This window comes from Lacerta agilis, chromosome 17, assembly GCF_009819535.1.
Source record: "Lacerta agilis isolate rLacAgi1 chromosome 17, rLacAgi1.pri, whole genome shotgun sequence".
Taxonomy (NCBI): Eukaryota; Metazoa; Chordata; class Lepidosauria; order Squamata; family Lacertidae; genus Lacerta; species Lacerta agilis.
In genome coordinates this window covers 36,617,986-36,633,170 of record NC_046328.1, presented here as the reverse complement: position 1 = coordinate 36,633,170, position 15,185 = coordinate 36,617,986, and the positions used below count along the sequence as shown (strand labels likewise).

General features: G+C 49.0%; 1 protein-coding gene across 3 annotated transcripts in view; it reads left to right on the top strand.

Annotated features, from left to right (window-relative positions):
- Positions 1-15,185, top strand: part of PRUNE1 (prune exopolyphosphatase 1) — a 31,252-nt gene that overhangs the window by 5,929 nt on the left and 10,138 nt on the right. Inside the window, exons 2-8 of one of the 3 annotated variants that reach the window (XM_033135857.1) lie at positions 3,338-3,445; positions 4,180-4,284; positions 7,021-7,226; positions 8,694-8,878; positions 10,793-10,951; positions 11,920-12,014; positions 12,112-12,270. In XM_033135857.1, coding sequence (XP_032991748.1) covers positions 3,338-3,445; positions 4,180-4,284; positions 7,021-7,226; positions 8,694-8,878; positions 10,793-10,951; positions 11,920-12,014; positions 12,112-12,270 — 1,017 coding nt within the window. Of the gene's footprint in view, positions 1-3,337; positions 3,446-4,179; positions 4,285-7,020; positions 7,227-8,693; positions 8,879-10,792; positions 10,952-11,919; positions 12,015-12,111; positions 12,271-15,185 lie in introns of those variants that run through there. The other 2 variants (XM_033135855.1, XM_033135856.1) reach the window with 2 other exon arrangements.

Genomic DNA, 15,185 nt, shown 5'->3' with positions numbered 1-15,185 from the left:
TCCCTGCTCCTACCAACCTAGCAGTTCGAAAGCACGTCAAAGTGCAAGTAGATAAATAGGTACCATTCCGGTGGGAAGGTAAACGGCGTTTCCGTGCGCTGCTCTGGTTCGCCAGAAGCGGCTTAGTCTTGCTGGCCACATGACCCGGAAGCTGTACGCCGGCTCCCTCGGCCAGTAAAGCGAGAGGAGCGCCGCAACCCCAGAGTGGTCAGGGGTCCCTTTACCTTTTTCTTCTTGTGGTGGGGGCAAAGGAAAAGTTACAGACTGGAGACACTAGGTATCTGAACCCATCACCCACCACAACGGCTGCACCCCAGCGGTCAAAATCCACCGGGCGCCTTTCTGATTGTGACTACGTGGAGATTCCTGGGCGCCAGATTGGCAACCGCAGTTTAAAAACCTCTGCCTTAGTCCATGGTGCGCCTAGCTTATATATCTGAGGTGGCTGTGCCTCTGAATTCAAGGTGTGAGCAGTGGGACAAGAGAGGGCCGTGTTCCTCACACCCTCCCTGCGGGCTTTTTGGAGGCATCCAGTTGGCTGTGGTGAGAAATAAGATGCTGAACTACAGTCAAACCTCGGGTTACGGCTGCTTCAGGTTGCGCGTTTTTGGGTTGCGCACTGTGCCGAACCCGGAAGTACTGGAACGGCTTACTTCCGGGTTCGGCGTGTCGCGCATGCACAGAAGCACTAAATCGCGCTTGGCGCATGCGCAGAAACGGCAAATCTCAACCCGCGCCTGCACAGATGCAGCGCTGCGGGTTGCGGACGCGCCTCCCGCACAGATCGCGTTCACTGTACACCAGCCTACCATATTTTTTCGTCTATAAGACGCCCCCATGTATAAGATGCCCCCTATTTTGGGGGACTCAGATTTAAGAAAACGGGGTGGAGATGTAGCTGTGTATAAGACGCCCCCTAATTTTTGACATTGTTTTTTTTAGGGGGAAAAACCTAGTCTTATACATGGAAAAATATGGTATATGGGCTGCAATAACGCTGGACTCATGTGCTGGACTAATGCGCTGGACTAATGCGCTGGGCTGCAATAACGCTGGACTAATGTGTTAAAGAAGTCTGATCGCCGAAGAATTGATGCTTTTGAATTCTGGTGCTGGAGGAGACTCTTGAGAGTCCCATGGACTGCAAAAAGATCAAGCTTATCCATCCTTAAAGAAATCAGCCCTGAGTGCTCCCTGGAAGGACAGATCCTGAAGCTGAGGCTCCAGTACTTTGGCCACCTCATGAGAAGAGAAGACTCCCTGGAAAAGACCCTGATGTTGGGAAAGATGGAGGGCACAAGGAGAAGGGGACGACAGAGGACAAGATGGTTGGACAGTGTTCTCGAAGCGACTGGCATGAGTTTGGCCAAACTGCGGGAGGCAGTGGAGGATAGGGGTGCCTGGCATGCTCTGGTCCATGGGGTCACGAAGAGTCGGACACAACTGAACGACTGAACAGCAACAACAAAATGTGCTTTGAGAGAGATCTGCTTCTAAAAGGGCACCCGTTTCTCCAAGGCCCTCGAGCAATGTTCAACACAAATTGCTGACGCATATCTCTCCTGTTTGATTTCCTTTTTTTAAAAAAACCACTCTCCCCCTCCTTGATTGTAATTTCCCTTTTTGCATCTCAACCATCTGCGGCTATTTTCTCTGCCTCCACGCTTTTAGTGCTGCTCCTGGGAGGAAATCAGTTTACCTTGGGCCGGCTTATCTGTTGGAGTGCTTTAGCAAATGGGCCGTGGCGTTTCGCAGTAGCCGGGAAACGGTGCCTGGTGCCTCTTAGGATGTGCGGATGAGAGAAACCTTTCAGGGTCTCCCCAGCGGCCAGGAAAATGGGCTTAAACTGGGAAAGCTTCTGCAAAGTGCTTGCCAGCTTCTCGACAGCTGCCCACCCCCAAATGCACCTCGCAGCGGCCTTGTGTGTATTTGTGTTCGCACCTTGCAATTGGATCCGAATCGTATATTCGGAGAGGCACGTGGAATCGGCCTCCATTGCAGTACGGTCTCCTCGGAAGATAAAGAAGGCAAACCGCCTCATTTGACTTTCATTATTTATTGCACTGATATTCCACCTTTTTCTCCAAGGAGCTCAAGGTGGCTGGCATGGTTCTCCCTCTCCTTACTGAATCCCCACAAAAACCCTGTGAAGTGGGTTAGGCTGAGAGGGATAGCAATTGGCTCACATCTGGCTTCATAGCCGGGGGGGGGGGATTTGAACCCTGGTCTCCCAGGTCCTAATCTGACACGCTAACCCCTACACTACACGGATGAGCTTCCTTTCAGTTTGTTCCCCTTAACTTAAAGAGTGTAAGGTGCTTCCTGCCGGAGACTGGTTTGTGTTGGTGGTATTTCTGTCTCTTATTTTAGGCTCTGCTTTTCAGCAGGAAAGTGTCCCAGAGCAGTAAGGAAGACAGTGACCTCCTTCAGATTTGACAGTCTAAAGGGCGTAACATGAAAGGAAAACAGGGATGGGAAAGGAGGAGGAAAACACAAGACTCGGGCACTGGGGTGCTGGTAGCAACTGCAACACACAAATGTACCTTGGTGTTGTTGTTCAGTCGTGTCTGACTCTTCGTGACCCCATGGACCAGAGCATGCCAGGCACGCCTATCTTTCACTGCCTCCCGCAGTTTAGCCAAACTCATGCTAGTCACTTCGAAAACACTGTTCATCCATCTCATCCTCTGTCATCCCCTTCTCCTTGTGCCCTCCATCTTTCCCAACATCAGAGTCTTTCCCAGGGAGTCTTCTCTTCTCATGAGGTGGCCAAAGTACTGGAGCCTCAACTTCAGGATCTGCCCTTCCAGTGAGCACTCAGGGCTGATTTCTTTAAGGATGGATAAGTTTGATCTTTTTGCAGTCCATGGGACTCTCAAGAGTCTCCTCCAGCACCAGAATTCAAAAATACCTTGGTAGATCTACCTTGGTAGATCTATGTAAATAATAAATGATAAATAATGCTTGGACAATTGGCAAAAGGTTTTGCGTTTGTAATAGTGGGGTGTCCGTGTCAAGGGTTGTGACCCTTTTACAAATTATTGGTGGGGGCAGTAAGGGAAGGAATATGCTTAGGCAGAGAGAGAGAGAGACTAAGGCAAAAGTATTCTGGGAACTGTAGCTCACCCCTCACAAAGCTACAGCTCCCATCAGTCTTACCAAACTACAGTTCCCAGGATTCTTTTGAGAGGTGTGTGTTTTCAGTGCCTGGTGCGTACGCGGCCTTAACCCCCTGAGTTTTCACAACTGAGTGGGAGATTTTAACCCTGCCCTCGCTAACTGGAGATCGACCCTCGTCCTAGGACCCAGCGCTGAAAGGCTACAACTTTCGTTGTAGGTCCTCAAGAGCACCCCCCTTTGCCCCCGAAACCACAGGCGCTCTCGTCCTCCGGAAACCAGCTTCCTTCCGAGGAGCAGGCCTGTGGCTGCGCAGGCTTCTCTGGGCGTAAGTACAGCGCTGTCCGGCGAATGGTAAACCCGCACCTCTCGTTCCCGGGCTCGATCCACAGGGCACCCGTTTGCCTCCATTTGCAAAATGTGTAGACACAGGGAGCAGCCTTGAGTGGGACCCTTCTTCCATCTAGCTCAGACTGGCAGCAGTTCTCCGTGGTTTCAGGCAGGAGTCTCTCCCAGCCCTACCTGGGATTAGACCTTCTCCAGGGAAAGCCGCAGCTCAACCTCTGTGTCAAATTGCGGAGCACCAGAATCATTGTATCACTCATCGCCCAGGAGTAAGTTTCTTGCTCCATATTTAAAGGGAATTGCCGATGACTCGAATGAAGCCAAACTGAGATACCTACTGAATGATGAAGACCCTCCAAGATCACTTACGGTTGCCAGATTTCTGATCACCGTCCTATCCCAAAAGAAGAAAAAAGGAATTCTGGGTGGATTGGACATTCCTTTTAAATCATGACTCAGGATGTAATTATGTGTTACCTTAATTGATGTTTTTTTATAATTTTATAAATAGGGGGTGATGTTTTATGTTGTAAATTTACTGCTTAGTCTGTTACTTTAAAGTCCTTTCGAAGTTCTAAGTAGAAAGGCTAAGTATATATATGTTGTTTGAAAAATCGTGCACGATGGGCCAATGGCCGTAATAATAAATATCTATCTATCTATCTAACCTCTGCGTTTCCTCTCCCTTTTCCTCTTCGTTTTGTTTTTATCTGGTAGGATCACGTCCTGAGGAACCAAAAGGTCCACGTGGTGATGGGGAACGAGGCCTGTGACCTGGACTCCATGGTGTCCGCTTTGGCCCTCGCTTACTTCTTTGCAAAGGTCGGTCTTCCGCTTCCACCCTTTGGAGCATTTACCTTTGCCCTCTTTGCTCCCTTTCCAGGGTTGGTTCCGCAGTTCTGCGTTTGCCTACGAGCAGGGCCGGTGCTAGGGTTTCTTGCGCCCTAGGCAGACCACCTTCTGGTGCCCCCCCCCGGCTGCCTGCCCCCGCCAAAGCCTGCTTTAGTGGGAGGTGGGGGGTGGGGTGGGGAGGCAAGCAGCAGTTTCTCCGCTGTAGCGGAGAAGCTGCTGCTTGCCCGTCCCACCCCCCGCCAAAGCCTGCTTAAGTGTATGCGACAACTGCAGCAAGAACATTGCTTGCCCAAAAGTGGAAATTACAGGAATTACCAACGATTGACGAGTGGCAGACGAAGATGGTGGAATATGCAGAACTTGCAAAACTGACCGGTAGGGTCAGAAACCAGGATGACTCGAGGTTTCGAAGAGACTGGAGTAAATTTGTGGAATACTTAAGATTGAACCGTGGAAGTTTAAAAACACTGTTGTTGTTGTTGTTGTTGTTCAGTCGTTCAGTCGTGTCCGACTCTTCGTGACCCCATGGACCAGAGCACGCCAGGCACGCCTATCCTTCACTGCCTCCCGCAGTTTGGCCAAACTCATGTTAGTAGCTTTGAGAACACTGTCCAACCATCTCATCCTCTGTCGTCCCCTTCTCCTTGTGCCCTCCATCTTTCCCAACATCAGGGTCTTTTCTAGGGATTCTTCTCTTCTCATGAGGTGGCCAAAGTACTGGAGCCTCAACTTCAGGATCTGTCCTTCTAGTGAGTACTCAGGGCTGATTTCTTTGAGAATGGATAGGTTTGATCTTCTTGCAGTCCATGGGACTCTCAAGAGTCTCCTCCAGCACCATAATTCAAAAGCATCAATTCTACGGCGATCAGCCTTCTTTATGGTCCAGCTCTCACTTCCGTACATTACTACTGGGAAAACCATAGCTTTAACTATACGGACCTTTGTCGGCAAGGTGATGTCTTTGCTTTTTAAGATGCTGTCTAGGTTTGTCATTGCTTTTCTCCCAAGAAGCAGGCGTCTTCTAATTTCGTGACTGCTGTCACCATCTGCAGTGATCATGGAACCCAAGAAAGTGAAATCTCTCACTGCCTCCATTTCTTCCCCTTCTATTTGCCAGGAGGTGATGGGACCAGTGGCCATGATCTTAGTTTTTTTGATGTTGAGCTTCAGACCATATTTTGCGCTCTCTTCTTTCACCCTCATTAAAAGGTTCTTTAATTCTTCCTCACTTTCTGCCATCAAGGTAGTATCATCAGCATATCTGAGGTTGTTGATATTTTTTCCGGCAATCTTAATTCCGGTTGGGGATTCATCCAGTCCAGCCTTTCGCATGATGAATTCTGCATATAAGTTAAATAAGCAGGGAGACAATATACAGCCTTGTCGTACTCCTTTCCCAATTTTGAACCAATCAGTTGTTCCATATCCAGTTCTAACTGTAGCTTCTTGTCCCACATAGAGATTAAAAACACTAGTAGGACTGGAATAAACCTTTGACATAGTTTAATATGAAGTGATAAAAACTGCGTGTTGAGAATGGACTAGAAAACCTGCTGACGAGAGGGAGGGGAGTCGTAGCTCAGCAGAGCAATGGTTAATGTATTTTATGTTAGATGTTGAATTGGCTGTAATTTGACGTATTTTGAAAAATAATAAAAATTTATTGCAAAAAACAAAAACAAAGCCTGCTTAAGTGGGAGTCGGGGGTGGTGTAGGGGGCAAGCAGCACCTCTCCCCCCCCGCCCCTCCCTGCCCAAGCCTGGCCAGCGCCCCCTCCATTTTTGTGCCCTAGGTAATTGCCTAGTTCGCCTTAATGGACGCGCCGGCCCTTCCTACGAGGCTGGCGCGGGGCGACCAGCTCTGGGCTCAGAGTGCTCTGAACTGGATTTGGTGTGGATTGCGTAAGAAAAGACTGAGCACAGGGAGGGACGTTGCCCCTCAGCCGCTCAACAGTTCCTTTTTTAATTAAAAAAAATCATTTTATTGAAAATATTCCAAGACAAACAGAGTATTCCAGCAATTCAAGGAAAAGGAAATAACACAGTTGAGTATGGTGAGGTATAAGGGAGAAGACAAAAGAGATAATTATATATATATATATATTTTAATTACATGATCTGTTTGCGCCTTATCTTGGAATATCGCTTAATTGCCTCTTTTGCACAGGTTCTTCGTAATGTTTTCTTTATATATCTTTCTTCTCCTTGCTTTATACCCCAACACTTCCTGATCTATGATCTAGGTTCTTCGTGACTGATGCCGGTCTCACTCGTGCGGTTTCGGGCCTGTTTTTATATCCTTAAGGACTAGAAACCTGCTTGTCGTCCCCCCCCCCCCCACACACACAAAATGAGAGTTTGAGGGCATCCAATTTGGCAGTTGCTTAGAGACACCTGCAAGGCTCTTATTGCAGGGATGTCCAACGAGTAGATCGTGATCTACCGGTAGATCCCTGGCTGATTCTGGTAGATCGCGGGATCCTTATCGTGTACAAAAGTTACGGGAGGGGGGGAAGCTGAAAAAACTCTGTACTATCCTCCCTCCTCCCTCCAATGGCAATGGGTAGATCACTACCAGATTTTTTATACTGGGGGTAGATCACAGTCTCTTGAGAGTTGGACATGTCTGTCTTATTGGTACTCAGTGACTGGGCAGCGTGAGCAATTTTATCCATGTAACAGAGATCTGGATTTTCGCGCCCCGCAGACCTCCCCGGACTCGAAGGCGGCCTTCATCCCGGTCCTGAACATCCCCCGGTCAGAATTCCCTCTGCGTACGGAGAGCACCTTCCTCCTCAAAGAGCAGCGCATCGCGGAGAGTTCGCTCGTCTTCCGGGATGAGATTGACCTTGCCACCTTGCACCGGGCAGGCCTGCTTTTGCTGACCCTCGTTGACCACCACGTCCTGCCGAGGTCAGTGGAGAGGGTAGGGGACCCTAAGGACTTGGGTGTGAGAGGAGAGTCTCTTGAGCTGGGGTCGCCAGCCTTTTCTAGGCCCCCGTGGGAGCATTAGCATTTCTGAACAGCACCCCGATTTTGTAGCTTCTTCGCCCCCTTCGCCCAGATCAGCACCCCACAAGAGATAGAAAGAGAAAGGCACATACACACACATGACTTTCCCAAGGGATCTGGGTAAAAGCTGGAGCCGGTGGAATCAATCAATCAATTTATTTATTGCATAAGCCCTATGGCCATAGCACATAGTAAAAGACCAGGCAGTTGTTGTTGTTCAGTCGTTCAGTCGTGTCCGACTCTTCGTGACCCCATGGACCAGAGTACGCCAGGCACGCCTATCCTTCACTGCTTCTCGCAGTTTGGCCAAAATCATGTTAGTAGCTTCAAGAACACTGTCCAACCATCTCATCCTCTGTCGTCCCCTTCTCCTTGTGCCCTCCATCTTTCCCAACATCAGGGTCTTTTCTAGGGATTCTTCTCTTCTCATGAGGTGGCCAAAGTACTGGAGCCTCAACTTCAGGATCTGTCCTTCTAGTGAGTACTCAGGGCTGATTTCTTTGAGAATGGATAGGTTTGATCTTCTTGCAGTCCACGGGACTCTCAAGAGTCTCCTCCAGCACCATAATTCAATTGTATAATTGTGTCAGTAGCCTGACACAATTATACAACAGATACAGTTAAAACAATTGGAAGTAAAATTGTACTGGATAAAACAAATAAAATAAAAAACGCTAGCGGGCGTGACGACAGTGTCCATGTTGGGAATATACATAAGACTAAGGCTAAGGAAAGTTGGCCCAAAAGGTGGTCCTGAGTTTCAAGGCCTGTAATATGTAGATGGCCACTCCACGTGAAACCAAGGGGTTGGCATCCACCATTAGATATTTCATGCGGTCATCGTCCCTGGCGATAGTCGGCGGGATTAGAGAATTAATCGGATGCCTTGAAAAGCACATAGAGCTGAAGGAGGAAGTGAGAAAGAGCGTCACTCTTCCAACTTCCTCCTTCAGCGGTATGTGATTTTGGTGGCCAAGGGGGCAATGAGGTTGCCCAGAGGCTTCGAGGGTCCCAGGGAAACCCCACGGCTGTCCCCCAGCCCCTATGCTTAGAACAACTGAATTGGCCAACAGACCCACACAATTATGGTTGGGGGGGGATAGATGCAGTTGCGGCACATGGACACTAGGGGAGCTGTCTCTACACCCTTGGGCCTGGCCCCTCCCTCAGCGAACAGAGGCGCGTAGAAAGACTTCCCCCTACTGGCCATGTGGTGCACCTGCAAGCGTGCCCGGGGGCACCCTAGATTTGACTCAGGCGCTGAGCCATGTTCTCAGGATGGGCAGCAAGCGAAGCTGAAATGTCCTCCAGTATCTGCTCATGCTGCGGTGCGTATATCGACTGCGCTACGTCTCACCTGTTTTGCAGTGGGGACGCGGCGCTGGAGGAGGCGGTAGTTGAGGTGATCGACCACCGGCCCCTGGAGCGGGAGAGGGGCCCTCCCTGCAGAGTCACGGCAGAGCTGGTGGGTTCGTGCGCCACGCTGGTGACGGAGAGGATCCTACAGAACCCGGCGCAGGTTTTGGACAGGCAGACAGCAGCTCTCTTGCACGGTGAGGGCTAGCGTCTTGCAATGACATGAGGAGAAGTGTTGCTTGCCTTTTTTAACAAAGGTAAAGGGACCCCTGACCATTAGGTCCAGTCGTGGACGACTCTGGGGTTGCAGAGCTCATCTCGCTTTACTGGCTGAAGGAGCCGGCGTACAGCTTCCGGGTCATGTGGCCAGCATGACAAAGCCACTTCTGGCGAACCAGAGCAGCACACGGAAACGCCGTTTACCTTCCCGCCGGAGCGGTACCTATTTATCTACTTGCACTTTGACATGCTTTCAAACTGCTAGGTTGGCAGGAGCAGGGACCGAGCAACGGGAGCTCACCCCGTTGTGGGGATTCGAACCGCCGACCTTCTGATCGGCAAGCCCTAGGCTCTGTGGTTTAACCCACAGCGCCACCCGTGTCCCTTTACAAAAAACAAAAAAAACCTGCAGGCAAATGCTGGCAGGTGGGTAATCCGTAGCCCCACAGAGCAGCGGTGGGCAACATGGCACCCTCTTGAGGTTGTTGGGCTCCCTCTCGAAAAGAGGATTGGATAAATTCATGGCAGAGAAGGCTGACAATGGTTTTTTAGCCATGATGGCCCTGCTCGGCCTCCACAGCTGAAAGCAGCAATGCTTCTGAAATACCTGTTCCTGGAAATTGCAAGACGGGAGAGGGCTCTTGTGCTCAGGTCTTCCTTTCGTCATCTGTTTGGCCCCTGTGAGAACAGGGCGCTGGCCTAGATCGGCCATTGGCCTGATCCGGCAGAGGTTTCTGATGTTCTGACAAATTTCTCCCGCATCTGTAGTGCTAGTTAAGGCAGCCAGCTTTGGAGCTGGACAGAATTCTTCTTCAGAGAGCAATCCTTTGCAGCCTTGGTAGCTTGCTACTAAATCAGCAAGAGAATGATATCCTTTGAACAGTTGTCTTCTAACCCAGGGGTTCCCAAAGTGGGTGCTTGCGCTCCCTGGGGGGCCAGTAGGATTACCTAGGGGTCACTAAGAAGCAATGGGGCGGCATGGGAGTGCTTGAGGTTTAACTGGCTCCGAGACTTTGAAAAGCTGGCATCACTGGATCAATTTTGCTGGGTTTTGAATAAATGTGCAATTGATTTAGTTACAGGTAGGTAGCCGTAGGGACCCAGGTGGCGCTGTGGGTTAAACCACAGAGTCTAGGGCTTGCTGATCAGAAGGTCAGCGGTTCAAATCCCTGCCATGAGGTGAGCTCCCGTTGCTCGGTCCCAGCTCCTGCCCACCTAGCAGTTCGAAAGCACATCAAAGTGCAAGTAGATAAATAGGGACCGCTCCGGCGGGAAGGTAAACGGCATTTCCGTGCGCTGCTCTGGTTCGTCAGAAGCAACTTAGTCATGCTGGCCACATGACCCGGAAGCTGTCTGCGGACAAACGCCGGCTCCCTCGGCCTATAGAGCAAGATGAGCGCCGCAACCCCAGAGTCGGACACGACTGGACCTGATGGTCAGGGGTCTGCCATAGTCGAAACAAAAATAAAAAATTCCTTCCAGTAGCACCTTAGAGACCAACTAATTTTGTTATTAGTATGAGCTTTCATGTGCAGGTATCTGAAGAAGTGTGCATGCACACAAAAGCTCCTACAAATGACAAACTTAGTTGGTCTCTAAGGTGCTACTGGAAGGAATTTTTTATTTATTTTGTGCAATTGATTGTTACTGTTTTGAATTTTGTTGGGTTACTCTCCTCCTTAGTGGGTTGAGCAAACCACTATTCTACATAAATCTTTTTAATAGGGATGGGTAGGGGGTAGAACCAAGGGGGGGGGAGTTTGGCCCCCAAAAGCTTGGGAACCACAGTTCTCACCCTTCTCGTCTTTCAAACCTGCAAACATAAAAGATTCTTTCCCTTTTTGGACTGTCGTGTGTCGCTTCCACATCCTGGTTCTTCCTTGACTCTGCAGGCACGATTGTTCTGGACTGTGTCAACATGTCCCCTGAAGCCGGCAAAGTGACCCCGAAGGACACCCATTACGCTTCCCTTTTGGAGTCGAAGTTCCGCGATCTGCCCTCGAGAAGCGTCATCTTTGAAGCCCTGCAGAGGGCCAAGTTTGAAGTCTCAGGTATGGGCCGCCCACCATCCTCCTTAGTCTTGCCTCGCGAAGGATATTGCAGAGCCGGAACGGTTGAGAAAAGGGCAACCAAAACTATTGGGAGCAGGGGTGTGTGTGAAGCAACTCCCCTATAAGAAAAGGTAAAATTCACAATTGGGGAAATTTTTTATTTAGAGGAAAGGAAAATAAGGAGGGACAGGGAAGGAGGCGAATAAAGAAGATGATGGAGTGTGGATGGGGGGAAAGGTTTCTCTCCCGCTCTTGCAAAAGTAAAACTTGGGGTCCATTGAAGCTGAATATTGTGAGATTGAGGGCAAGCGAAAGGAAGCCCTTCTTTGTGCCAGAGCTGAGTTAAACTCTGGAACTCCCTCCCATTGCTGGAGGCAATGCGGCGCTTCTGAATACAATTTCTTAGGAATCACAGGTGGGGTGAGTGCTTTCGAACTCAGGTCCCGCCTATGGGCTTCCCATCGAGGCATCTGGCTGGCCCCGGCGAGAACAGGATGCGGGACTAAGTGGCCCATTGGCCTGGTCCAGCTACCGTGTTTCTCCTAAAATAAGACACTGTCTTATATTTTTTTTCGCTCAACAAAACACAGTATGGCTTATTTTCAGGGGATGTCTTATTTTAACCGCGTCGCATCGGTATGCTGCATAGCCACGCCTCTCCAGGCTGTTTTAATGGGAGGTACCATGTCACTATGGCTTATTTTCGGGGTATGGCTTATTTTTGGGGAATGGCTTATATTTCGCAAATGCATAGAAATCTTGCTATGGCTTATTTTATGGCTATGTCTTATTTTAGGAGAAACAGGGTAGAGAGATCTTCTGGTGTTCTTATGGAACCTCCAGGTCCAGAGGCAGTTTTATCTCGATTCCCAGGTTCCTTGGGGCATTTTTTTGGCCATTGCGGGAACAGGATGCTGAACCAGATTGGCCTGATCCAGGAGAGCACTTCTTGTGTTTCTATGACCCAGGACTCACCACAGACCAGATGCTGAGGAAGGACCTCAAGGCCCTCTCTGGGGAAAAAGCTGTTATCGCGCTCAGCGCTGTGTACATGAACCTACAGGTGAGTACAGGAAGGGGCCAGCCTCTTTTCAGAGACCATATCAGGTGTGCCTGTGTTGTCTCCTCCCCATCTTTCTCATGCCCTCCTCTCCACTCAGGCCTTCCTGCGCCGTTCCGGTTTGGAGCAGGAGCTGTCCGCCTTCTGCCGGCAGAGGAGCTACGACGCCCTGCTTGCCATGACCATCTCCTTCAACGAGCAGAACGAGCCGTTCAGGCAGCTCGCTGTGTACAGCCAGCACCCAGAACTCCGGGCAGCGGTGAGTTCGAATGGCGCCCTGCCTGGATGAGATAAAGAATAGCGAGTCCTTCCCTAGAAACCACGACAGGTTGCTGCAGGGGGCCTCTTGGTTGATTTCCAGGATATTGGACCCTGCAAAGCATTGAATAGAGATAGCCCCCCTCCCTTTTCTCAGTGATAGGCTGGTCACATTTATTTCTGAACTCCTGTGCCTTTAAACTAGGGGTGTTTAAAGAGGGAGAGATTTCCATCTCCTCTTGCATTAGTTGCAATCGCCGCCGTTTCCATTCTGCTGCAGTCCGGCTTCCGCAAAAACCTATCTGTTTTGGCCGAGACTAACATAATTGATTGTGGAATTGACATAATTGACTGTGGAAGCTTGTATTAAATATCCACATGATATCCACAAGGCTGATTCGGTGGAAACTTTTGAAGAAGAATGTTCACAGGAATATGAACTGGGTAGGCTCCCCAGTGAGAGGGGGGAGGCCCTTGTTGTTTTGAAAAGCAAGGACAGCATCTGGGGTGAGAGCCCAGGAGCTTTTGAGCAACAATATCCATGGAACGTACAGCGAGAAGAGAGTGGAGAAGAGATATTTTGTGAACTCATTATAACTAGCTGTTATGAAGACTGCTGCATTCTGGAGAAGAGAAAACAACATTTGAAGGAATGGGTGGAATGTTGGGGGGAGATCTTGGGGGGGGAAGGGTAGGGCTAAGGGGAGGAAGATGGACAGGAGAGGGGTGGGGTAAGGGGGAATTTATTGGGACATGAAAGGCTGACCACGGCACCCAGACCTCGGAGGAAAATTAGGCTTTTGAGAATGGAAGTAATATTTTGGTTTTGATTTATATGTGTTTTATATAATAATTGGATTCAGTGGAAATACTGGCAACAGTTTAAAGAAGTGAAGAGAGGATATATGAGGTAGTAAGGTGTAATTTGAAGGTTTATTTGATAATAAGAAAAATTAAATTTTGGAAATAGATTTTAAGAATAGGATTTGTGGTTTAAGATAAATGGATTATGATGGTTTAATGATGTTTAGATGTAAGAAAGTAGATTTTACAATGTTACAAAGTTACTAAAGAAGATTAGAAATGAACGCAGAAGGGAGGGCGTGAGGAAGTCTTATGATTAAGATTGTAAAGAAGATAAAGACGAGGATTTATTGTTTTTGTTTGTGTTTATTCGGTGTTGTTTGTTTAGTGTGTGTATTTTGTGTATTTTGTTTAATAGAAAATTTCAATAAATTTTCATTGAAATGAATTATGTAGTGCTGGGAGATTCAGGACAGGTGAAACGAATTCTTTCTTCACCCAGCACATAGTTGAACTGTGGAACTCGCTGCCGCAGGAGGCAATGGTGACTTTAGAAAAGGATTAGGAACATTCGTGGAGGGGAAGGCTGTTAGGAGGAATTCTTCTGAATGCGAGTTGCTGGAAACAACAGGAAGGGAGAGTAGTTTTTGTGCTCAGGTCCTGCATCGAGGTTTCGCTTTGGGGCATTTCGTTGGCCAGTGTGTAATGTAATTATATAATGTTCATGGACTGAAATGTATGACAGGAGTGAACTCTGGTCATATTCGCTTGCATGATTTCTGTTCCTCGCCTCGGGCGAACATGTGGAATTGCGGCAGTTTTGGACAGAGCTCTCTGACTTCCATACCGGTGGGACAAATGTTAGAGAGATGGAGAGTTCCATTCAGGCTTCCCCAACTTGATCTTTTGCACTACAATTCCCATGCAGCTGCGCTGGTGGGGGCTGATGGGAATCGTAGTCCAACTGGGGTAAGACCACGTCGTTTATCTGCTCTTTTGACAGAATAGATACTCAGTACACGTTTTCTGTCTGAAAGAATTGATAGGGGATTTTGATTTACTTAAAAGAAGCTGCTGTATCTTGCGTGGGGAGATTCATAATGTTATGTTTGTTCTGGCTTTTTGAAAAATTAATTTAGGTTTTACGTCGTTTTATTGGGGGTTTGTGCAATGTTATTTTTTCCTATACGTGTTAAAATAGCTTCGATTTGCTTGGGGCATTTAGAAATGAACGTTTGATCATGGCGCGTGCAGTTTTCACGTGGGTCTGCGCCGGCGTGCACTGATTTTAATTCGGAACGCCTTTCGTACGGATCCACCCTCCTTTTCTGAACCTCTTTATGGTGGTGTAAACACTAGATGCACACAAGCATGCGGAATCAGGTCTCCCAATTGACTTGCGCCAGGGCAACCTGCAGCTGAACCCACGGCCGATTTCCAAAACCCCACCCACTCCACAAACCCCCTCCCCTTTGGCCCCACCTGCTGCCACCACATTACCCCCCTCCCACCAGGGAACAACATTCACCCCTCCCCTGGATCTGAACTGTGGGGGGGGGGAACTCCCCCCTTGCAAAATTGGCTACCTGTCCGAAAACCACCTTTCTCTTCAAGAATAGAATAGAATAGAATTTTATTTACGGCCATAGGCCCGTACAAGTAAAACACATAGATAACAACTTGTGCAAGTGAGAACAACAGTCGCTAAAACACCACAGTAACAATAAAATACAATAAAATAGAATGGCATACTAAGCTCTTCAAGGTTTTCACGCGCAAACAAAAAACTCCCTGCTATTTTGAGCGAGTCCTTTGTCCTTTCCCTGGGCTCCCTTCCTCCCCGTCAGCTCTCACGCTACGTTTCTCCAGTGCCCCAAAGCCTCCACCCTATATCCTCTGCCTGCTTCTCCCCAGATCTTCCCAGTTGCCATAGCTGGGTGTGTGTGGGGAGGGGGGCAGGAGAGACAGTCCTAATCCATCCATCCATCCATCCATCCGTCCAGAGAGAAGAGAGCTTTGCTCGGCTGACTCCCAAGGCAAGGCGGAGGGATGTTTACACAGGCGAGTGGGTCCCCCCCACCCCTCTCCTAAAGCAGTCGTCATTCATTAACC